This window comes from Hemiscyllium ocellatum, chromosome 22, assembly GCF_020745735.1.
Source record: "Hemiscyllium ocellatum isolate sHemOce1 chromosome 22, sHemOce1.pat.X.cur, whole genome shotgun sequence".
In the NCBI taxonomy this organism is placed as follows: domain Eukaryota; kingdom Metazoa; phylum Chordata; class Chondrichthyes; order Orectolobiformes; family Hemiscylliidae; genus Hemiscyllium; species Hemiscyllium ocellatum.
In genome coordinates, this window is record NC_083422.1 from 2,288,734 (window position 1) to 2,313,616 (window position 24,883).

The 24,883-nt window shown below is 43.7% G+C and overlaps 1 protein-coding gene across 3 annotated transcripts in view; it reads left to right on the top strand.

Moving 5' to 3' along the window:
- The window catches only part of tspan15 (tetraspanin 15), a 197,632-nt gene that overhangs the window by 142,968 nt on the left and 29,781 nt on the right, over positions 1 to 24,883 (top strand). For all 3 annotated transcript variants that reach the window (XM_060841826.1, XM_060841827.1, XM_060841828.1), the window contains 2 exons: positions 3,661 to 3,708; positions 9,358 to 9,474. In XM_060841826.1, coding sequence (XP_060697809.1) covers positions 3,661 to 3,708; positions 9,358 to 9,474 — 165 coding nt within the window. The remainder of the gene's footprint in view (positions 1 to 3,660; positions 3,709 to 9,357; positions 9,475 to 24,883) is intronic.

A 24,883-nucleotide genomic window follows, 5' to 3' on the forward strand; every position in this document is an offset into this window, starting at 1 on the left:
TGGTTGACATAGGTGAGTTGAACCAAAGGGTCGGTTTCCATACTGTATGATTTATGCTTAAGGCATTTATACTGAGGCCCCAGAGGTGGAGGTTGGCTGTGTAGGAGCCCTGGCTTGTCCTGAGTTTGTTTAACAAGGACCACTCTTGATAATTTGTTCAAAACCTGCAATTCGTCATATGGGGCTTGTCACAAGGATATTGTTAGTGACAGTGATAATTATAGACCAGTGAGCCTTCCTTCGGTTGTGGATAAAGTGTTGGAAAAGGTTATAAGAGATAGGATTTATAATCATTTAGAGAGGAAGAAGTTGATCAGGGATAGTCAACACTGTTTTGTGAAGGGTAGGTTGTGCCTCATAAACCTTATTGAGTACTTCGAGAAGGTGACCAAGCAGGTGGGTGAAGGTAAAGCATTTGATGTGGTGTATTTCAGCAAGGTGTTTGATAAGGTTCCTCACGGTAGGCATGGAATGGAGGGTGATTTAGCGGTTTGGATCAGAAATTGGCTGGCTGGTTGATGGGAAATGTTCATCCTCGCATCCAGTTACTAGAGGTGTACTGCTAGGATCTGTTTTGGGGCCACTGCTGTTTGTCATTTTTATAAATGACCTAGATGAGGGCATAGAGGGATAGGTTAGTAAATTTGCAGATGACATGAAGGTCGGTGGAATTGTGGATAGTGCCGAAGAATGTTGTGGATTATACAGGGACATGGATAAGCTGCAGAGCTGGCTGAGAGGTGGCAAATGGATTTTAATGTGGAAAAGTGTGAGGTGATTCACTTTGGAAGGAGTAACAGGAATAAAGAGGTAATGGTAAAAGTCTTGATAGTGTCTGTACATAGTGTCCATGTACACAGATCCCTGAAAGTTGCCACCCAGGTTGACAGGGTTGTTAAGAAGGCATATGGTGTGTGAACTTTTATTGGTTGAGGGATTGAGTTTTGGAGCCACAAGCTGTACAAAACTCTGGTGCAGCCGCACTTGGAGTATTGCATACAGTTCTGATCATCGCACTATAGGAAGTATGTGGAAGCTTTAGAAAGGGTGCAGAGGAAATTTACTAGGATGTTGCCTGGTATGGAGGGAAGATCTTTTGTGGAAAGGCTGAGGGACTCTATGCTGTTTTCATGAGAGAGAAGAAGATTGAGAGATGACTTAATCGAGACATATAATCAGAGGGTTAGATAGGGTAGACAGTGAGAGCCTTTTTCCTCAGATGTTAATGGTTAGCACAAAGGGACATGGCTTTAAATTCAGGGGTGATAGATATAAGTCAAAAGTCAGAGGCAGTTTCTTTACTCAGAGTAGTAAGTACGTGGAACACTCTGCCTGCAATAGACTCGCCAACTTTAAGAACATTTAAATGGTCATTGGATAAACATATGGATGAAAATGGAATAGTGTAGGATAGATAGGCTTGAGATTGGTTCCACAGTTCGGCGCAACATCGAGGGCCGAAGGGCCTGTACTGTTCTGTAATGTTCTATGTTGTATGACTTCCTATGTTTCGCATTTGTTGATCCAAAGGATCAACAAGGCTAGTAGATCTTGCTTAAGAACGTTGCTTGATATGGGGCATCAAGTGGAAGGCTGGCAGTGGATTGTTGAGCAGATCGTTATGGATCATCATCAAGTGAGGGGCAGCAAGGATGATTTCTGGCTTGTGGATTTTCATCAGTTAAAGGATATGTAGGATGTTTGTGATGTTTGTGAAGATTGGAAGCCAAGGAAGAGGTATGGGTGGAGGGTTCCTGTTATTGCTACACATTGTTGTACTCAGCTGAGTATCGGCAAGATGTGTATGTGATGGCTCAAACCAGACATGGTGCTCTGTTCCAGTGTTATTAACAAGCGCTGAGATCCAGAGTGTTGAGAAGCAGCACCAGAAGCACGATCAAGTGGAAACTCCAGAATTTAATTATTGAGGATACTTGAGGAGGAACTGATACCCCTATAAACACCAGCAACGGAATTTTAACTTAACAGATAAGAAACCCACAAGCTAAGGTGGAACATCAATGGAAAGTAGAGTGAACAGCCAATGGAGAACTTCAAACCAGCGTCTACAGGAAAACAACACATACGGACCAAATATTGAATTACAGAAGCAATCATCCCAACATCCACAAAAGAAGCAGCATCAGAACATTATTTCAATGAGACAACACACACTGCAGCATAGAGGAACTACGCAGAGCAGAAGAAAATCACCTATCCCAAGTATTCAAAAAGAATGGGTAACCAATGAACACAGTCTGCCGATTTCTCAGCAAAAAACCCAAACGAGCAAACAAAACACATCCAGAAATCCTATTCACTCTCCCCTACATCAAAGACATCTTGGAAATGACTGCCAGACTACTCAGACCCCTTGGCATCATGGTAACCCACAGGCACACTAAAGCAGCAGCTAATGAACATGAAAGACCCTATACAGACAACAAGCAATACTAATGTCATTTACAAAATATCGTGCAAGAACTGTAACAAACACTACATTGGACAACAGGCAGAAAACTAGTCACCAAGATACATGAACATCAACTAGCCACAAAACGACCCTCTCTCACTCGTATCTTTACATACAGATAAGGAAGAACACCACTTCGACTGGGACAACATATCCATCCTAGGGCAAGCCAAACAGAGACACGCACGAGAATTCCTAGAAGCATAGCATTCCAACCAGAACTCTTTAACAAATACATCGAGTTAGACCCTATCTACCACCCCTGAGAAAAAGAACAGGAAGTGACATCACAACCTGAAGAAATCCAAACATATAAATAGAAAGCAGAAATTATCAGTAGTGCTTTGCCTGGAGACTCACTGTAGATGTTACCTCGCAGTGTGACGAAACGTCTGGAAATGAACCTTCCAACTCAGCGAGCAAACCTACATCCAGAACCTCAACCTGAGCTACAAATCTTCTCAAAACTCGCTAAGGAAGTAAAGTTGTGTTAAACCAGCATTGCACACAATGGCCATATTAGTTGGCTGATTTAGGCCATAAGTTCAATGAATTTCATCTCTGAAAGAATGTGGCAATGACCATATTAGTTGACTGAGTAGGGTGCAATTTCAATGACTCTTCTGTATTTGAAAAAATTTGGTAAGAAATTTATTTTTTAAAACCTCTAGTCTTACTTTACATTGAGGTAAAATGCGTTTGATTATGTTTTACAAATTAACTATATATTCTTTTGCCTCCTCCACTGACATAGTAAACTTTGTGATATAGGTACAGCAGCCTTATAACTATACGGGTAAATTCAGTAATTCCAAGTAAATGTTAGAAAACTGAGCTTGAAGGCAGCATACGACAGTTTTATCTATGTTTTTCTATCAAGCTTGTGATGTTTCAAGTTCTAAGTGATGATAAGGAGCAGCCATTTAGAAGAATGCGAAGAGAATGATTGTGACATCTAGAAAGTTTGTAAGACATGGGTCTCTGGGTATGTCCGACACACTTTGGAAATCCTAGTTTGTGTCCAGACATTGGCAAGTGAATGAGTGTATTCTTCAGAATCCACCCTGAACCATGCGCTGGATCCAAATTTTAATGTGTTTTAACAGGAATCAAAAAAGATTTTCAAGATGGACTTTGGTGATGGTTTGCTCTTTGTAAGTTAATGGTGTATTTTCTTCTCATTTCAGACAGATGTTGCCAATACAATGTGTGGTTATAAAACACTGAATGAGCAAGTAAGTATTTTTTAATGTTTTAAGAAAAGATTTTTCCTTTCCATTTTCAGCTCCCTTCTCCTTTCTCTTCTCCCAAAAGCTGAGCTTTTGGCTATGCTGAAACCTAGCACTTGTCAGTTGGGTTCACCCAGATCATTTGGTTTCAGAACTCATTACTGTCTTAAGAAAAGTCGTAGAGTCATACAGCATGGAAACAGATCCTTTGATCCAATTAGTCCACGCCAACCATGTTCCAAAACCAACTAGTCCAACTTGCCTGTATTTGATCCATATTCTTCCAAATCTTTCCAATTTGTGTATTTATCCAAATTTCTTCTAAATGTTCTAACTGTACCTGCATCCACCACTTCCTCTGGCAGTTCGTTCCACATATGTTGAAAAAAGTTGCCCTTCAAGTTGCTTTCTCCTCACCTTAAAATATGGGTTCTAGTTTTGAATTACCTCACTCACAGGAAAAGACCCTTGCTTATTCACCTTAATTATGCCCCTGATGATTTTATAAACTTCTATAGGATTCCAAATGTTTAACAAAACTTGCTCCCTTGGCCTCACAGCTGCACTTGACTGAGTGTGGCATCAAATAAAAGTCAATTACGTTTGGCAGAAAATCCTCCAGTGATGAGAGTCATTATCTACAATAATTCATGAGAATAGTTTATAAGTGGTATCTCAAGAACAATCATACATTGGTGATAAACATAAACTTTCAGTACACAAACAATGTTAATTCTAATAATCATAAATGGGTGTTAACAGGATACTCCAAATCCAAGCATGCTAAGACGGAGCAGCATGGTGGCTCAGTGGCTAGTATTGCTGCCTTGCAGCACCAGGGACTTGGGTTCAATTCCATCCTTGGGTGACTCTATGGAGTTTGCACGTTCTCCTAGTGTTTGTGTGGATGATAATGAAGGATGTGTAGGGTTAGTTTGATCCAAGAGTAGGGTCACACATTGGCACAACATTAAGGTCTGAAGGCCTGTACTGTGCTGTACTGTTCTATGTTCCTCCCACAGTCCAAAGATATGCAGGTTAAGTGTTTGGCCATGCTAAATTATCCATAATGTCCAAAGATGTACAGGCTAGGTGGATTAGCTGTGGAAATGCAGTGTTACAGCAATATTGGTGGGTTGGGGGGTGGGTTGTAGTCTGGATGGGATGCTCTTCAAAGCGTCAGCATGGATTCGATGGACAGAATGGCCTGCTTCCACACTGTAGGGATTCTATGACACCTAAATTAAATGTTATAGTGCATGTTATGCTGACATAGAATGGGCACAGTGATGACATTAGGACATACGAATTAGGAGCAGAAGGTCAGCCCCTCGAGTTTGCTCTGCCATTCATTGTGATCATGACAGATCTGTTTGTGTTTTGAATTACACATTCTACTAATCTGCAAAAAGCCTTGATTCCCCAACTAAAAAATAATCCAGCTTTGTCTTAAAATTATTCTATGATCCCCACCTCCACCAGCTTCTAAGGCAGTGTTCCAAAGTGTCTCAACCACAGTTTGTAAGGAGAAACCAGAGGTCTATAGACCTGTGAGTCTGACTTCGGCTGTGGTTAACTTGTTGGAAGTGATTATAAAATATAGGATTTATAAACATTTAGAGGGGCAAAAATTGATTAGAGATAGTTAGCATGGTTTTGTGTGAGGAAAATCATGTCTCTCAAACTTGATTGAGTTTTGTGAGGAAGCTATCAAAAAGATTAGATTAGATTACTTGCTTCTGGAAGGATGTTATTTAACAGGAAAGATTGCAAAATAAATTTACAAGGATGTTGGCAGTGCTCAAGGCTCTGAGTTATAGGGAGAGTTTCAACAAACTAGGACTTTTTTCTTTAGGCCGTAGGAGACTGAGAGGGGATCCTATAGAACATTACAGCACAGTACAGGTCCTTTGGCCCTTGATGTTGCACCAACCTGTGAAACTAATCTGAAGCCCATCTAACATACACTATTCCATTATCGTCCAGGCAGGGCATTCCACACCCTTACTACTCTGAGTGAAGAACCTGTCTCTGAAATCTGTCCTATATCTATCACCCCTCAATTTAAACCTATGCCACCCTTCACCATCCAAGGAAAAAGGCTCTCACTATCCACCCTATCTAATCCTCTGATCATCTTATAGAATACTACCTTATAGAAATGTATAAGTTCATGACATGCATGGATAGGGTGAATGCACTCAGTCTTTTTCTCAGGGTTGGGAATCGCAGACTAGTGAGCATCATTTGAAGGTCAGAGGGGAAAGTATAAAAGGGAACCTCAGGGGCAACTTTTTACACAGAAGGTGGTGTATATATATGGAATGAACTGCTGGCGGAAGTTGTTGAGATGGGTACATAAACAATATTTTAAAGGCATTTGGGCAAATACATGAATAGGAAAGCTTTAGAAAAATATGAGCCAAGTGCAGAAAAATTGTATTAGCATAGGTGAACATTTTGGTTGGCGTGGACCAGTTTAGGCCTAAGGACCTGTCTCCGTGCTATAGGACTCTTTGACTCTGAATGGATCAATGGGCTAAAACAAATGGCAGATGGATTTCAACCTGGATAAATTGTGGGTGGCACAGTGGTTAGCACTGCTGCCTCACAGCGCCAGAGACTCGGGTTCAATTCCCACGTCAGGCGACTGACTGTGTGGAGTTTGCACATTCTCCCTGTGTCTGCGTGGGTTTCCTCCGGGTGCTCCGGTTTCCTTCCAAAATCCAAAAATGTGCATGTTAAGTTAATTGGCCATTCTAAATTGCCCATAGTGTTAGGCGAAGTGGTAAGTGTAGGGGAATGGGTCTAGGTGGGTTGCGCTTCGGCGGGTCGGTGTGGACTTGTTGGGCCAAAGGGCCTGTTTCCACACTAAGTAATCTAATCTAATCTAAAAAAAAATGTGAGGTATTGCATTTTGGTACAACAAACAAAGGTAGAACTTATATAGTTAATGGTGGGGCCTTGGGTAGTGTTGTAGAACAGAGATTCCTCGGGGTGCATCTGCATAATTCTTTGAAGTTTACGTCACACAAGGGTGGTTAAAAAGGTGCTTAGCATGCTTGCCTTCATTGCTCAGTCCTTTGAGTATAGGCGTAAGAAAGTCATGTTGAAGTTGTATAAGACATTGGTGAGGCCTTTTCTGGAATACTGTCTCTTGTTCTGGTCACCGATTTATAGGAAAGGTATTACTAAGCTGGAGAGGGGTCAGAAGAGATTTACTCGAATGTTGCTGGGTATAGAAGATTTGAACTATAAAGAAAGGCTGGGACTTCTTTCACTGGAGCATAAGAGGTTGAGAGATGACCTGGTAGCAGCTGATAAAACAGTGTTGGGTTTGGATAGACTTAATGGTTGTTGCTTTTTCCCAGGATGTGGAGTTTCAAGAGTAGGGGGCAAGTTTTTAAGGTGAGAGGAGAAAGATTTAAAAAAGACGAGCGGGACAAATATTTTACACAGTGGGTGGTTTACATGTGGAATAAAAGTCCTGAAGATGGAAGTACAATTACAGTGCTTAAAAGACATTTGGATAAGAACATGAACTTCATTCCATATGCAAACTACCACTGTGTAAAAATAAATACTGATATCCATAAAATAATGGGCGGCACGGTGGCACAGTGGTTAGCACTGCTGCCTCACAGCGCCAGAGACCCGGGTTCATTTCCCGCTTCAGGCGACTGACTCTGTGGAGTTTGCATGTTCTCCCCGTGTCTGCGTGAGTTTCCTCCGGGTGTTCCGATTTCCTCCCACAATCCAAAAATGTGCATGTTAAGTTAATTGGCCATGCTAAATTGTCCATCGTGTTAGGCGAAGGGGCAAGTGTAGGGGAATGGGTTTAGGTGGGTTGCACTTCGGCGGGTCGGTGTGGACTTGTTGGGCCGAAGGGCCTGTTTTCACACTGTAATCTAATCTAAATAATCTAATCTAATCTTGTAGTGGAGGAGGTCCTGGATATCTTAAAAAGCATAAAGGTGGATAGATCCCTGGAACCTGATCAGATGTATCCCAGAACTTTATCGGAAGCTACAGAAAGTGGTTGCTGACATCATTGATAACCATTGGTGAGGGAGACCGGGTTCAGATTGATAGTTCCTTATAAATGGAGTCACAGGTAGAAAGGATAACAAAGGAAGTGTTTGGTATGCTTGCCTTTATTGATCAATCCATTGACTATACGTGTTATGTCTATAGAGGGCATTGGTTAGGCCACTTTTGGAAAACTGTGTGCAATTGTAGTTTCCTTGCTATAGAAAAGATGTTAAACTTGAAAAGATTCAGAAAAGATTTATGAGGATGTTGATGAGGTTAGAGGGTTTGATCAACAGGGAGAGGCTGTATAGGCTGGGGTTATTTTATCCTGGAGCATTGGAGGCTGAGAGGTGACCTTAGAGGTTTATAAAATAATGAGGGACAATGGTAAGGTGACTAAACAAGGTGTTTTTCCCAGGATAGGAGAGTGTGAAACTGGAGGGCATAGGGACCTAAGGGGCAACATTTTCAAACAGAGGGTGGTGCACATATGAAATGAATTGCTAGGGGAAGTGGTGGAGACTGGTACAATTAACATTTAAAAGGTATCTGGATGAGCATATGAATAGGAACGGTTTAAAGGGATACGGGCCAAATGCTAGCAAGTGGGACTAGATTCGTTTAGGATATCTGGTCAGCATAGATGAATTGGAATGAAGGGTCTGTTTCTGTGCTGTACAACTCTATGCCTCTATGACTCTATTGTCATGAGATAGCTGTTCATCCAGTATCCTTCTTTGAATCTCTGAATGGCAAATAGAGCAGAGCGACAGCTCCCATTTGCTTTGTGTTGGTAGTGAGTTTGCCGCTAAGTTACAAAAGTTATATTGCTTATGTATAAGTTGGCTAAGAGTTCTGTGTAGAGGTGGGTTGCTGGTTCTGTATCTTCTGCTCAAGTTAGCTCTGATTCCGGTCTGTAAAGCATATCCTGAGTTCTGCATGCAGGCTTATTTCCAGTGTGCAGGCTAATTTTAAGCCTTGCAAAAGATTTTTACAAGGATGTTGCCAGGGTTGGAGGATTTGAGCGACAGGGAGAGGTTGAACAGGCTGGGGCTGTTTTCCCTGGAACGTCAGAGGCTGAGGGGTGACCTTATAGAGGTTTATAAAATCATGAGGGGCATGGATTGGGTAAATAGGCAAAGTTTTTTCCCTGGGGTCGGGGAGTCCAGAACTAGAGGGCATAGGTTTAGGGTGAGAGGGAAAAGATATAAAAGAGACCTAAGGGGCAACTACTTCTCACACAGAGGGTGGTACGGGTATGGAATGAGCTGCCAAAGGAAGTTGTGGAGGCTGGTGCAATTACAACAGTCAAAGGGCATTTGGATGTGTATATGAATAGGAAGGGTTTGGAGGGATATGGGCTGGGTGCTGGCAGGTGGGACTAGATAGAGTTGGGATATCTGGTCGGCATGGACGGGTTGGACCGAAGGGTCTGTTTCCATGCTGTACATCTCTATGACTCTATGAAAAGTTCACTGAACATTTTTCTTGATGTTTGCCGCATTTCTCGAGAATGTCAGGCATGCATTCAGTACTGGCACAAATGGAGGTACATTGCATTCTGCCAATATTTTCATCAAGCAATTAAAAGGAAGTGATTCATATTTCACATTTTCTCAACAGCGCTTCACTGTCCTTCAAATCATCTATGTCGGTGGGTGTACAGACGCGGTGCTGAATTGGTTCTTGGGACACTATGCAGCCATGGCTGCCATCCTGTTTGGTATAATAGCACCACAGGTAACCTTTGCTTTAATATAGGCTTATTTCATGATAAAGTATAAAATCATCAACTCTTGCTGAATTTTGCTTGTCCTCATTGGGCCTGGTGCTTATTCCCTGTGGATATATATGATATCCCAGCTCCTTCGCAGACTGATCAGCCTTAATCCATAAGTAAATGAGCCACTTGCATTTGCTTCTTACTATCATTCAGCACAAGAAGCAATTGATTGTTTTTAATGTTAAAACAAAAGGGATATTAACTAGTTAAATCACAAAATAAATCCTGATACGCATGCCATCCTCTTTCAATGCATTCATAAAATGGTTATAAGTCAGACAGATCATTCGGTCCACCATATCTGTGCTGGCTCTCTGAAGAAGCAGTTTACTTAATGGTAATTCCCACTTATTCCCCATAGCCCTGCAAAATTTTCCTTTTCCTATAGTGATCTGATTCCCTCTTGAATTTCGTGATTAAGTCTGTCACCACCTTGTGGTTAGACAATGCATTCAAGATACAAACAACTCATGAGAGGTTTTGCCTCATTTTACCCTTTCTCCGTTACCTTAAATCTCTGCTGTGGGAACAGCTTTTCTCCGTCTACTCTGTTCAGACCCTTCTCATTCCTGAAGAAGGGCTCATGCCCGAAACGTCGACTCTTCTGCTCCTTGGATGCTGCCTGAACTGCTGCGCTTTTCCAGCAACACATTTTCAGCTCAGACCCTTCAATGCTTGAGTACCTCTATTAAATCTCCTCTCAATCTTCTCTATTGAGAACAGTCCTAATCTCTGAAATCTACTGCTTGGTTATTCCTGTGAATCTTTATTTCACCTTATGTAATGTGGAGCACACATAACAGGGACGTGCTTTGGCTGAGAATGATTTGTTGTTTTAAACAGGTTTGGTGGAGCTTGATTTCTTTATGTATTCATTCCACTTCTGATAAAGGATGTTGTGAAACTTGAAAGGGTTCAGAAAAGATTCACAATGATGTTGCCATAGTTGGAGGATTGAGCTATAGGGAGAGGCTGAATAGGCTGAGGCTGTTTTTCCTGGCCGTTTGGAGACTGAGGGTGACCTTATAGAGGTTTATAAAAATCATAGGGGGCATGGATAGGGTAAATAGACAAGATCTTTTCCCTGGGGTGGGGGAGTCCAGAACTAGAGGGTATAGGTTTAGGGTGAGAAGGAAGAAATTTAAAAGGTACCTAAAAGGCAACTTTTTCACTCAAAGTGTCGTGCATGTATGGAATGAGCTGCCAGAGGAAGTGGTGGAGGCTGGTACAATTAGAACATGTAAAAGGCATCTGGATAGGTATATGAATAGGAAGTGTTTAGAGGGATATGGGCCAAGTGCTGGCAAATTATGTTCAGATATCTGGCTGGCATGGACGAGTTGGACCAAAGGGTCTGTTTCCATGCTGTAAATCTCTATGATTCTATGACAATGGTTGCATGAGTATTTCTGGAAGAGGGCACATTTTGTTATAGCTTTTTCTCTTGCATCTGTCATCACAATTTGCAGGTAATACCAAAATAAAGGAAAAAGATTTGCACTGTATGAGAGGAGAATGCTGATTGGCAAGTGAATTCTGGTGGCAGTACTGTTGTGGAGGATGTATCAGTTAATGATGGGAAGGCAATGGCATGGTGGTTTCTTACTGTACCAGTAATCCACATAATGCTCTGGGACCTAGATTTGAATCCTACCGCAACATAGAGTCGTACAGTCATAGAGATGTACAACATGGAAACAGACCCTTCGGTCCAACTCGTCCATGCCGACCAGATATCCCAACCCAATCTAGTCCCACCTGCCAGCACCTGGCCCATATCCCTCCAAACCTTTCCTTTTCATATGCCCATCCAGATGCCGTTTAAATGTTGCAATTGTACTCTCCTCCACCACTTCCTCTGGCAGCCCATTCCATGTACGTTCCACCCTCTGAGTGAAAAAGTTGCCCTTAAGTCTCTTTTATATCTTTCCCCTTTCACCCTAAACCTATGCCCTCTAGTTCTGGATTCCCCCACCCAGGGATGCCCCTCATGATTTTATAAACCTCTAGGGTCACCCCTCAGCGTCCGACACTCCAGGGAAAACAGCTCCAGCCTGTAGAACCTCCCCCTATAGCTCAAATCCTCCAACCCTGGCCACATCCTTGTAAATCTTTTCTGAACCCTATCAAATTTCCCAACATCTTTTCGATAGGAAGGAGACCAGAATTGCACCCAGTGTTCCAACAATGGCCTAATCAATGTCCTGCACAGCAGTAAAATTACCTCCCAACGCCTGTACTCAATACTCTGACCAATAGAGGAAAGCATACCAAATGCCTCCTTCACTATCCTATCTATCTGTGACTCCACTTTCAAGGAGCTATGAATTTGAAACTCCAAGATCTCTTTGTTCAGCAACACTCCCTAGGACCTTACCATTGAGTGTATAAGTCCTGCTCAGATTTGCTTTCCCAAAATGCAGCACCTCACCTTTATCTAAACTACATCTGCAACTTCTCAGCCCATTGGCCCATCTCATCAAGATCCTGTTGTAATCTGAGATAACCTCCTTTGCTGTCCACTACACCTCCAATTTTGAGATTAGATTAGATTAGATTAGATTACCAACAGTGTGGAAACAGGCCCTTCAGCTCACCAAGTCCACTCTGAACCTCCGAAGAGTAATCAACCCAGACCCAGTATCCCTCTGACTAATTCGCCTAACACTATGGGCAGTTTGGCATGGCCAATTCACTTAACCTACACATCTTTGGATTATGGGAAGAATACAGAGCACCTGGAGGAAACCCATGCAGACACAGGGAACTCCACACAGACAGTTGCCCGAGGCTGGAATTGAGCCTGGGGCCCTGTGCTGTGAGGCAGCAGTGCTAACCACTGTGCCACCATGCCACCTCGGTGTCATCTGCAAACTTACTAGCTGTACCTCTTATGCTCATATCCAAATCATTTATATAAATGATGAAAAGTAGTGGACCCAGCACCGATCCTTGTGGCACTCCACTGGTCACAGGCCTCCAGTCTGAAAAACAACCCTCCACCTCCACCCTCACCCTCTGTCTTTTACCTTTGAGCCAGTTCTGTATCCAAATGGCGAGTTCTCCCTGTATTCCATGAGATCTATCCTTGCTCACCAGTCTCCCATGCGGAATCTTGTTGAACACCTTACTGAAGTATACATAGATCACATTTACTGCTCTGCCCTCATCAAACCTCTTTGTTACTTCTTCAAAAAACTCAATCAAGTTTGTGACACATAATTTCCAACACACAAGGCCATGTTGACTATCCCGAATCAGTCCCTGCCTTTCCAAATACATGTATATCCTGTCCCTCAGGATTCTCTCCAACAACTTGCCTACCACCGACGTCAGGCTCACTGGTCTATAGTTCCCTGGCTTGTCCCTACGACTTTTCTTAAACAGTGGCACCACGTTAGCCAACCTCCAGTCTTCCATACCTCACCTGTGACTATTGATGATACAAGTATCTCAGCAAGAGGCCCAGCAATCACTTCTCTAGCTTCCCACAGAGTTCTAGGGTACACCTGATCAGGTCCTGGGGATTTATCCACTTTATGCGTTTCAAGACATCCAGCACTTCCTCCTCTGTAATACGGACATTTTTCAAGATGTCACCATCTATTCCCCTACATTCTATATCTTCCATCTCCTTTTCCACAATAAATACTGATACAAACTACTTGTTTAGTATCTCCCCCATCTCCTGCGGCTCCACATGACGGCCGCCTTGCTGATCTTTGAGAGGCCCTATTCCCTCCCTAGTTACCCTTTTGTCCTTAATGTATTTGTAAAAACCCTTTGGATTCTCCTTAACTCTGCCAAAGCTATCTCACGTACCCTTTGGGGTAGGACTTTTTAAAAATGTCTGTAACAAAGCATCTACTTGTTGTAAATTGTCAATTGTTGTAAAAGCCCATCTCAGCGATTGATGTCCTTTAAGGAAGGAAATTGGTATCTTTGCCTGGCCTGGCCTACATGTTACTCTAAATTCATGGAAAAGTGGTTGATTTCTTAACTGCCTTCTGAACTAACCCAGCAAGCCACTCGGTTGTATAAAATCACTATAAAGGCTGAAAAGAAGAAAACTGGGCTCTCACATTGACCTAGGCACTGGAAATACATTCCTGTCACTCTGAAAGGGCATCCTTATTAACATCTCGAGGTTTGTGCCAAAATCAGGACAGCTGTGCTATCGGCTAGTGGTGCCACAGCCTGACATTGTATGTAAGATACAAATCATCATTTCAATTGACACTACCATAGCCATCCCTGAGTATATTCTATCCCACAGGCAGGATAAACTCAGCAGTTTTGGCAGTATAGTGAGATACAGTCAGGAAAGAATTGCACTGGGAGTCCTCAAGTTGAGTCTCGATCTTATGTCTTGGCACTAGCTCAACTATAAGCAAGGAAACCTCCTGCTGATTACACGCACAGCCCCTCTCCTTGTACTCCTCCGTCTTGGACACCATTTGGAGGAAGTATTGAGATTAGCAAGAACTCAAATTGTTCTCTGGATGGGGACTTCAGTGTTCATCATAAATAGTAACTTGGCAGCTTCATGACTAACTGAGCTGTTTGACTCCTAACGGACATTGTAGATAGACTAGATCTGAGGCAGGTAGTGAGGGAACCAAGAGGGTAAAACATACTTGACACCAACCTAACTTGACCTGCTTGCTATATGACAGTATTGCCAGGAGTGATTATTGCACAGTCCTCAAGGAAATGAAGCCTTCACTTCACATTAAGGATATCCTCCATTGTGTTGTGAGGCATAATCACCATGCAAAATGAGAGATTTTAAACAGACTTGGCAACTCAAGACTTGACATTAATAAGGCACTGTGCAACAGCCAAATTGTATTTGAACATAATCCACATTATTGCCCATTATATTACCCATTCTAACATTACCACCAAGCCAGGAGATCAGCCCTTGCTCGTGGGAATACAGGTGAGTATGGCAGAAGCAATAGCTTGTAGACCTAAAAATGAGGTGTCAACCTAGTGAGGTTACAACATAGGGCTTTTTGCATGAATGTCAGTGGGCAATTAAACAACTCACTCAAGAAGGAGGCTCCACAATTACCCCGTCCTCAATGATATGTGCAAATTTGCAGAAGATGAGGCTAAAGCATTTGTAACAAGAAGAGCCAAGTAGATGGTTCATTGTGGCTTCTTCCAGAGGTCCCCAGTGCCAAAGATGCCAGTCTTCATCCAATTTGTTTCACTCCATGTGATATTATGAATTCTGCAAAGGTTATGGGCCCTGAAAATATTGCTGTAGTAATGCGGACGACGTGCTAGTGAAAATGCTGCATCCTTAGCTAGCTGTGGCAGTACAGCTATAATATAGGGCGGCACAGTGGTTAGCACTGCTGCCTCACAGCGCCAGAGACGCGGGTTCAATTCCCGACTCAGGCGATTGACTGTGTGGAGTTTGCACGTTCTCCCCGTGTCTGCGTGGGTTTCCTCCCACAGTCCAAAGATGTGCGGGTCAGGTGAATTGGCCAAGCTAAATTTCCCATAGTGTTAGGTAAGGGGTAAATGTAGGGGTATGGGTGGATTGCGCTTCGGCGGGTCGGTGTGGACTTGTTGGGCCGAAGGGCCTGTTTCCACACTGTAAGTAATCTAATCTAATCTAATATTGACATCTCCATGACCGTGTAGAAATTGCCAGGGTATGCCTCTTACACAAGCAGGACCAGCTGCAAATGTGTTGCTGGTCAAAGCACAGCAGGTTAGGCAGCATCTCAGGAATAGAGAATTCGACGTTTCGAGCATAAGCCCTTCATCAGGAATAAGAGAGAGAGAGCCAAGCAGGCTGAGATAAAAGGTAGGGAGGAGGGACTAGGGGGAGGGGCGATGGAGGTGCAGAGGAGATGACCTGGGGGGTGCAGTGAGATAGGGACTCACTGAAATCCTTGTAGAGGGAGGAAGAGAGCTTCTTCAAGGAAGGCATCCTTGTAAGAGGATTCGCAGTAGGTTAAAATCTTTGAGTAAAAAATGAGGTCTGCAGATGCTGGAGATCACAGCTGCAAATGTGTTGCTGGTCAAAGCACAGCAGGTTAGGCAGCTCGATCTCCAGCATCTGCAGACCTCATTTTTTACTCGAAGATTTTAACCTACTGCGAATCCTCTTACAAGGATGCCTTCCTTGAAGAAGCTCTCTTCCTCCCTCTACAAGGATTTCAGTGAGTCCCTATCTCACTGCACCCCCCAGGTCATCTCCTCTGCACCTCCATCGCCCCTCCCCCTAGTCCCTCCTCCCTACCTTTTATCTCAGCCTGCTTGGCTCTCTCTCTCTTATTCCTGATGAAGGGCTTATGCTCGAAACGTCGAATTCTCTATTCCTGAGATGCTGCCTAACCTGCTGTGCTTTGACCAGCAACACATTTGCAGCTGTGATCTCCAGCATCTGCAGACCTCATTTTTTACTACAAGCAGGACCAATCCAATTCAACAAATTACCTGCTCCATCAGTCTACTACTGATCATTAATAAAGTGATGGAAGGGGGTTATCAACAATGTTATCAAGCATCATTTGCTTAGTAATAACCAGCACAGTTTGGGTTTCTTCAGACCTCATTATAGTCTTACTCCAAATGTGGACAAAACAGCTAAACTTGAGGTGAGAAGAATTGCCTTCGACATCAAAGCTGCATTTGACCAAGTCTAGTATCAAGGAGCCCAAGCAAAATTAGACTTGGTGAGAGTCAGAGAAAAAAACTCTGCTGACTGGAGTCATACTTCACATAAAGGAATTTTGTTGGAGGTCAAGTATCTCAGGCCTTTTTTTTAAAAATAAATCACAGCCAAGACCCTAGTGTTTCTGTAGTTCCTCAGGGGAGGAATATTTTATCCAACCAGATCAAGGATGTTGTCTCACAGTTGAAGCAAGTGACTCCTAACCAAGATCTCCTGTTTCAGAGACAGAGCCACTACTATTGCACTACAAGAACCAATTGTTCCTCAGGGTGGTGTCCAAGTCCCAACCACCTTCTGTTGCTTTATCGATGACCATCCCTCCATCATAAGGTCAGAACTGAGGATGTATGTTAATGATTGCACAATGATTAGCACCATTTATGACTCCTAAGATCATGAAGTAGCTCAAATCCAAAGGCAGCAAGACTTGGACAACATTCAGACTTAGGGTCTCAAGTGGCAAGTAACATTCATAACATACAGGTACCTGATAATGACTACCGCCAACAATAGAGAAGCTAACCATCACCCCAATCCCTCACCTACCTTCACATCTCTTGACATGTAATGGTATTGCCATCACTGAATTCCCCCATTATCAACATCTTGGGGATCAATATTGACTAGAAACTGACTGAGCATATACATACTGTGGCTACAAAAGCAAGAGAGGCTTGGTGTCCTACAGTGAATAACTCATGTCCTGACTCCCCAAAGCCTATCTGGCATCTACAGGATAGAAGACATAGGAGCAGAAATTAGGCCTTTCTGAAAAGATCACTCCCTCCTTGACTCCCTTGTCAGGTCCACACCCCCCACCAACCCAACCTCCACTCCCGGCACCTTTCCCTGCAACCGCAAGAAATGCAAAACCTGCACCCACACCTCCCCCTTTACTTCCCTCCAAGGCCCCAAGGGATCCTTCCATATCAGGCACAAATTCACCTGCACCTCCACACACATCATCTATTGCATCCGCTGCACCCGATGTGGCCTCTTCTATATTGGGGAGACAGGCCGCCTACTTGCGGAACGTTTCAGAGAACACTTCTGGGACACCCGGACCAATCATCCCAACGACCCCGTAGCTCAACACTCCAACTCCCCCTCCCACTCCACCAAAGCCATGCAGGTCCTTGGACTCCTCCATCGCCAGACCATAGCAACACGACGGCTGGAGGAAGAGCGCCTCATCTTCCGCCTAGGAGCCCTCCAACCACAAGGGATGAACTTAGATTTTTCCAGTTTCCTCATTTCCCCTCCCCCCATCTTGTCTCAGTCAAATCCCTCGAACTCAGCACCGCCTTCCTAACCTGCAATCTTCTTCCTGACCTCTCCGCCCCACCCCCACTCCGGCCTATCACCCTCACCTTAACCTCCTTCCACCTATCCCATTTCCAACGCCCCTCCCCCAAGTCCCTCCTCCCTACCTTTTATCTTAGCCTGCTGGACACACTTTCCTCATTCCTGAAGAAGGGCTCACGCCCGAAACGTCGACTCTCCTGCTCCTTGGATGCTGCCTGACCTGCTGCACTTTTCCAACAACACATTTCCATTCAGCCAATTGAGTCTGCTTTGCCATTTAATCATAGCTGATAAGTTTCTCAACCCCATTCTTCCGCTTTCTCCCTGTAACCCTTGATATCAAGAAACTATCTATCTCAGTCTTAAATATACTCAATGACCTGGCCTCTGCAGCCTTCTGTGGCAATAAAGTCCATAGGTTCACCACTCTCTGGCTGAAGAAGTTTCTCCTTGTCTCGGTTACAGTGACCACAACTGCCTCATCTTTACCATAGCCATGGAGAGGGATGGGAACAGACAGTATTGGAAGATATTTATTGGGGGAAGGGAAATTATACTGCTGTTAGACAGGAGCTGTGGAGTATAAATTGAGAAATGCTCAGCAGAAATGTGGTGGCTGTTTAAGGGGTTCTTGTTGCGAATGTAGGTTAACTTTGTCCCACTGAGGCAAGGAATGGTAAGGTGAAAGAGTCTTGGATGACAAGAGAAGAGGAGCTTCTCATCAAGAGGAAGAAGGAAGCTTACCTAAGGTTGAGGAAGCAATGATCTGGGATAGCTTTAGATGATTACAGGGTAGCTAGGAAAGAACTCAAAAATGGATTGAGGAGAGCTAGGAAGGGGCACGAAAAAGCCTTTGAGTGAAGGATTAGGGAAAACCTTGTACGTGAAGAATAAGAGAATGATCGGTGAGAGAGTAGGGCCAATCAAGGATAGTGGAAAAACGTGTGCCTGGAGTCTGAAGAGGCCGTAAATGAGTTTTTTGCCTCAGTGTTCACTAGAAAGAGGGACCTTGTTGATAGTGAGAACATTGTGGACCAGGTTAATAGGCTTGAACAGATTGATATTAGAAAGTGGATGTGCTAGAAATTCAGGGAAGCATATCTTTGCATCCTCACTCTCTATGGGAGTAGTACCAGATGACTGGAGGGAGGCAAATGTTGTTCCTCTGTTCAAGAAAGGGAATAGGGAAATCCCTGGGAATTACAACCAATCATTCTTACATCTGTGGTAAGCAAGGTACATAGAACATAGACATAGAACATAGAACAATACAGCACAGAACAGGCCCTTCGGCCCAAGATGTTGTGCCGAAAAGGTACTGGAAAGGATTCTGTAAGGTGATTTATGACTATTTGGAAAAACATAGTTTCATTAAAGATAGCATGACTTTGTGAGGGGCAGGTCATGCCTCACAAGATTTATTGAGTTCTTTGAGAATGTGACGAGACAAGTTGACAAAAGTCAAGCAGTGAATGTGGTGTATATGGATTTCAGTCAGACATTTGATAAGGTTCCCCACAGTAGGCTGATTCAGAAAGTTAGGAGGAATGGGATACAGGAAAATTTGGCTGTCTGGATACAGAATTGGCTGGCCATAAGAAGACAGCGAGTGATAGTGGATGGAAAATATTCCACATGATTAGATTCTCTACAGCCTGGAAACAGGCCATTTGGCCTAACAAGTCCACACTGACCCTTTTGAAGAGTAACCCACCCAGACCTATTTCCCTAAATTTACCCCTGACTAAAGCACCTAACACTGGGGAAATTTAGCATAGTCAATTCACCTGACCTGCACATCTTTGGATTGCCTGGAGGTCAGTGACCAATTGTCCCCCGCAGGGATCTGTTTTTATGAATAATGTGGATGAAGAATTGGAAGGGTGGGTTAGTAAGTTTGCCGATGACGCAACGTTTGGTGGTGTTGTAGATAGTGTCGAGGGCTGTTGCAGGCTACAACAAGACATTGACAGGATGCAGAGCTGGACTGAGAAGTGGCAGATGGAGTTCAACCTGGATAAATATGAAGTGATTCATTTTGGAAGGTCAAATTTGAATGCTGAAAACAGGGTTAATGACAGGATTCTTGGCAGTGTACAGGTCCTGGTGAAGGGCTTATGCCTGAAACATCGATTCTCCAGCTCCTCAGATGCTGCCTGACCTGTGCTTTTCCAGCATAACACTCTCGAGTGTGGAGGGGCAGCAGGATCTTGGTGTCCATGTACATGGATCCCTCCAAGTTGCCATCCAAGTTGATAAGGTTATTTTGGCTTTCATTAAGATTCATGAGATTTTGCTGCAGCTCTATAAAACAGTGGTTAGAACATGTTTGGAATATTGTGTCCAGTTCTGGTCGCCTCATTATAGGAAGGATGGAGATGCTTTAGAGAGAGTGCAGAGGAGATTTACCAGGATGCTGCCTGGATTGCAGGGATTGTCTTATGAAGAGAGCTCGAGTGAGCTCGGGCTTTTCACTCTGGAGAGAAGGGAGAGAGGTGACTTGATAGAGGTGTACAAGGTAATGAGAGGCATAGATAGAGTAGATAGCAAGAGACTTTTCCCCAGGGCAGAAATGGCTGTCATGAGGGGTCATAATTTTAAGGTTTTTGGAAGAAGGGGAGAGGTAGGTTCTTCATGCAGAGAGTAGTGGGTGCGTGGAATGCACTGCCTGCAGTGGTGGTAGAGTCAGAGCCATTAGGGACATTTAAGCAACAGCTGGACAAGCACATTGACAGCAATAAATTGAGGGGTGTTCAAAGTTTGTGAGAAGATTTGTAGCTCGGGTGCTCGTTGTTGTGGTTCTGTTCACCGAGCTGGGAGTTTTTGTTGCGAACGTTTCATCCCCTTTCTAGGTGACATCTTCAGTGCTTGGGAGCCTCCTGTGAAGCGCTTCTGTGCTGATTCCTCCTGCGTTTATACCGGTTTGAATCTGCCGCTTCCGGTTGTCAGTTGCTGTCCGCTCGGTGGTCGGTATATAGGGTCTAGTTTGATGTGTCTGTCGATAGAATTCGTGGATGAGTGCCATGCCTCTAGGAATTCCCTGGCTGTTCTCTGTTTGGCCTGCCCTATAATAGTGGTGTTGTCCCAATCAAATTCGTGTTGTTTGTCATCTGAGTGTATGGCTACTAGGGATAGCTGGTCGTGTCGTTTCGTGGCCAATTGGTGTTCATGGATGTGGGTTGTTAGCTGTCTTCCTGTTTGTCCTATGTAGTGTTTTGCGCAGTCCTTGCATGGGATTTTGTACACTACATTGGTTTTGTTCCTGCTGGGTATCAGGTCCTTTGTCCTGGTGAGTTGTTGTCTGAGAGTGGCTGTTGGTTTGTGTGCTGTTACGAGTCCTAGTGGTCGCAGCTGTCTGGCTGTCAGTTCAGAAATGCTCCTGATGTATGGGAGTGTGGCCAGTCCTTTGGGTTGTGGCATGTCCTCATTTCGTTGTCTTTCCCTAAGGCATCAGTTGATGAAATTGCGCGGGTATCCGTTTTTGTTGAATACCTTGTATAGGTGTTCTTCTTCCTCTTTTTGTAGTTCAGGTATACTGCAGTGTGTTGTGGCCCTTCTTGAATAATGTCCTGATGCAACTTCGTTTGTGTGTGTTGGGGTGGTTGCTTTCATAGTTCAGGACTTGGTCTGTTTGTGTGGCTTTTCTGTATACCTTCGTGGTGAATTCTCCGTTCGGTGTTCTTTGTACCATCACGTCCAGGAATGGGAGCTGGTTGTCCTTTTCTTGCTCTCTCGTGAATCGGATTCCTGTGAGTGTGGCGTTGATGATCCGGTGTGTGTTCTCTATTTCTGTGTTTTTAATGATTACAAAGGTGTCGTCCACGTATCTGACCCAGAGTTTGGGTTGTAACTGCGTTAAAACTGTTTTTTCTAACCTTTGCATTACTGCTTCTGCTATGAGTCCGGAGATCGGTGAGCCCATGGGTGTTCCGTTGATTTGTTCATATATCTGGTTGTTGAATGTGAAGTGTGTAGTGAGGCACAGGTCCAGTAGTTTAAGTATGCTATCTTTGTTAATAGGTTCAGCGTCCTGTTGTCTGGTATGTATGTCCAGCAGGTTGGATATTGTTTCTCTGGCTAGGGTTTTGTCAATAGACGTGAACAGTGCCGTTACATCGAATGAGACCATGGTTTCTTCCTTGTCTATGTGTATATTTCTGATGATGTCCAAAAATTCTTGTGTTGACTGTATAGAGTGTCTGGACTTTAGGTAGTGTAGTCTACCTAAAGTATACAAACCAGACATCCCACTCAGACCCATAGTATCACTATCAGGAACACCATCACACAAACTGGCTAAAGAACTACAACAGAAACTGAAACACCTGATTAGCTGATCAAGGGATGATCACCTTATTGGGATTGTATTATAGACCCCCTCATAAACAAATTGAGAAACAAACTTGTAAGGAGACCTCAGCTATCCCCAAGAATAATAGGATGGTTCTGGTAGGGGATTTTTACTTTCCAAACATAGACTGGGACAGCTATAGTGTTAAGGGTTTAGATGGAGAGGAATTTAAGTGTGTACAAAAAAATTTTTTGATTCAGTATGTGGATGAACCTATTAGAGAAGGTGCAAAACTTGACCTACCATTGGGAAATAAGGCAGGGCAGGTGACTGAGGTGTCATTAGGGGAGCACTTTGGGGCCAGTGACCATAATTCTATTACATTTAAAATAGTGGTGGAAAAGGATAGACCAGATCTAAAAGTTGAAGTTCTAAATTGGAGAAAGGCTCATTTTGATGGTATTAGGCAAGAACTTTCAAAAGCTGGTTAGGGGCAGATGTTCGCAGGTAAAGGGACGGCTGGAAAATGGGAATCCTTCAGAAATGAGATAATGAGAATTCCAGAGAAAGTATATTCCTGTTAGGGTGAAAGGACAGGCTGGTAGGTATAGGGAATGCTGGATGACTAAAGAAATTGAGAGCTTGGTTCAGAAAAAGAAGGAAGCATATGTCCGGTATAGACAGGAGAGATCGAGTGAATCCTTAGAGTATAAAGGCAGTAGGAGTATACTTAAGAGGGAAATCAGGAAGGCAAAAAGGGGACATGAGAAACCTTTGGCAAATAGAATTAAGAAGAATTCAAAGGGTTTTTACAAATATATTAAGGACAAAAAGGTAATTCTGTTCACCGAGCTGGAAGTTTTTGCTGCAAACGTTTCGTTCCCTGGCTAGGGAACATCATCAGTGCTATTGGAGCCTCCTGTGAAGCGCTGCTTTGATGTTTCTTCCGGTATTTATAGTGGTTTGTTCTTGCCGCTTCCGGGTGTCAGTTTCAGCTGTAGTAGTTTGTATGTGGGGTCCAGGTCGATGTGTCTGTTGATGGATGTTGGAATATTGCGTGCAATTCTGTTCTCCTTCCTATTGGAAAGATGTTGTGAAACTTGAAAGAGTTGAGAAAAGTTTTACAAGGTTGTTGCCAGGGTTGGAGCAGTTAAGCTCTAGGGAGAGGCTGAACAGGCTGGGACTGTTTTCTCTGGTGAGTCAGAGGCTGAGGGGTGACCTTTTAGAGGTTTACAAAATTATGAGGGACATGGATAGGATAAGTAGACAAAGTCTTTTCCCTGGGTTCAGGCAGTCCAGAACTAAAGGGCATAGATTTAGGGTGAGAATGGAAAGAAAGGCCTGTTTCCAAACTGTAAGTAATCTAATCGGTGGGCGGCACGGTGGCACAGTGGTTAGCACTGCTGCCTCACAGCATCTGAGACCCGGATTCAATTCCCGACTCAGGTGACTGACTGACTGTGTGGAGTTTGCACATTCTCCCTGTGTCTGCGTGGGTTTCCTCCAGGTGCTCCGGTTTCCTCCCACAATCCAAAGATGTGCGGGTCAGGTAAATTGGCCATGCTAAATTGCCCGTAGTGTTAGGTAAGGGGTAAATGCAGGGGTATGGGTGGGTTGCGCTTCGGCGGGTCGGTGTGGACTTGTTGAGCCGAAGGGCCTGTTTCCATACTGTAAGTAATCTAATCTAATATAAAAGAGATCTAAGGGGCAACTTTTTCTCTCACAGGGTGGTACGTGTATGGAATGAGCTGCCAGAGGATGATGTAGTGGAGGCTGGGACCATTGCAACATTTAAGAGGCATTTGAATGGGTATATGAATAGGAGGGGTTTGGGCCAGATGCTGGCTGGTGGGACTCTGGGTTGGGATATCTGGTCGGCATGGACGGGTTGGACCAAACTGTCTGTTTCCAAGCTGTACAACTCTATGACTCTATCTCTTCAGCTATGTCCCTTAGAACTGTGGGGAGTAGTCTGTGTGGTCTAGGTAATTTATCCGAGTTCAGGCTATTCAGTTTTTCTAGCACCTTCTTGGTGATGGCCACCACACTCAGCTCTGCTGCCTCACTTTCTTGAATTTAAGTCAGGGGTGTGGTGTAGTACACTCCAATTACATGGATGAGTGCAGTTCCAGCAACACATAAGAAGCTTGGCAGCATCCAGGACACAGCAAACCCCTTGATTGCTACCATAGCAAATTCACTTGCTCCAAATATACAGTAACAGCAGTGTCTACCAATGAGGGGCAAGAGCCTAGGTATTATCACTAGATTGATCTAGAGACTAATGTTCTGGAGACCCAGTTTGAATACCATCATGGCTAGTGGTGAAATTTGAATTCAATACAAATGTGGTATTGAGGGTCTGATGATGACCATGAAACAGTCGCCAAACTTTGGTTAAAAAAAAAGCCATCTGGTTCACTAATGTCACATAGGGAAGGCAACTGTCATCTTTACCTAGTCTGACCCATATGTGACTCCAAACTCACTAGCAATGTGGCTAACTCTTAACTGACTTCTGAACAGTTAGGAATAGGACATAATAGGAGTAATGGTTACTAAGTTTGCAGGTGACACAAAATTGGAAGCTAGTGGACAGCAAAGAAGGTACCTCAGAGTACAATAGGACCTTGAGCAAGTGGGTCAAAGAATCATAGATGAAGTTTAATTTAGATAAATGTGCTGTGCTGCATTTTGGAAGGACAAATCAGGGCAGAATTTATACACCTAATGGTAAAGTGCTGGGGTATGTTGCTGAACAAAGAGTCCTTGGCATGCATGTTCATAGTCCTTTGAAAGTGGAATCCCAGGTGAACAGGATAGTGAAAAGGGCATTTGGTATACTTGCCTTTATTGGTCAGTGCATTGCGTATAGAAGTTGAGAGATCATGCTGCAGCTGTACAGGAAATTGGTGAGGCCACTTTTGGAATACTGCATCCAATTCTGGTTTCCCTGCTATAGGAAGGATGTTGTGAAACTTGAAATAGTTCAGAAAAGATTTACAAGGATGTTGCCAGGGTTGAAGGACTTTAACTGTAGAGAGAAGCTGAGTAAGCTTGGGCTATCTTCTCT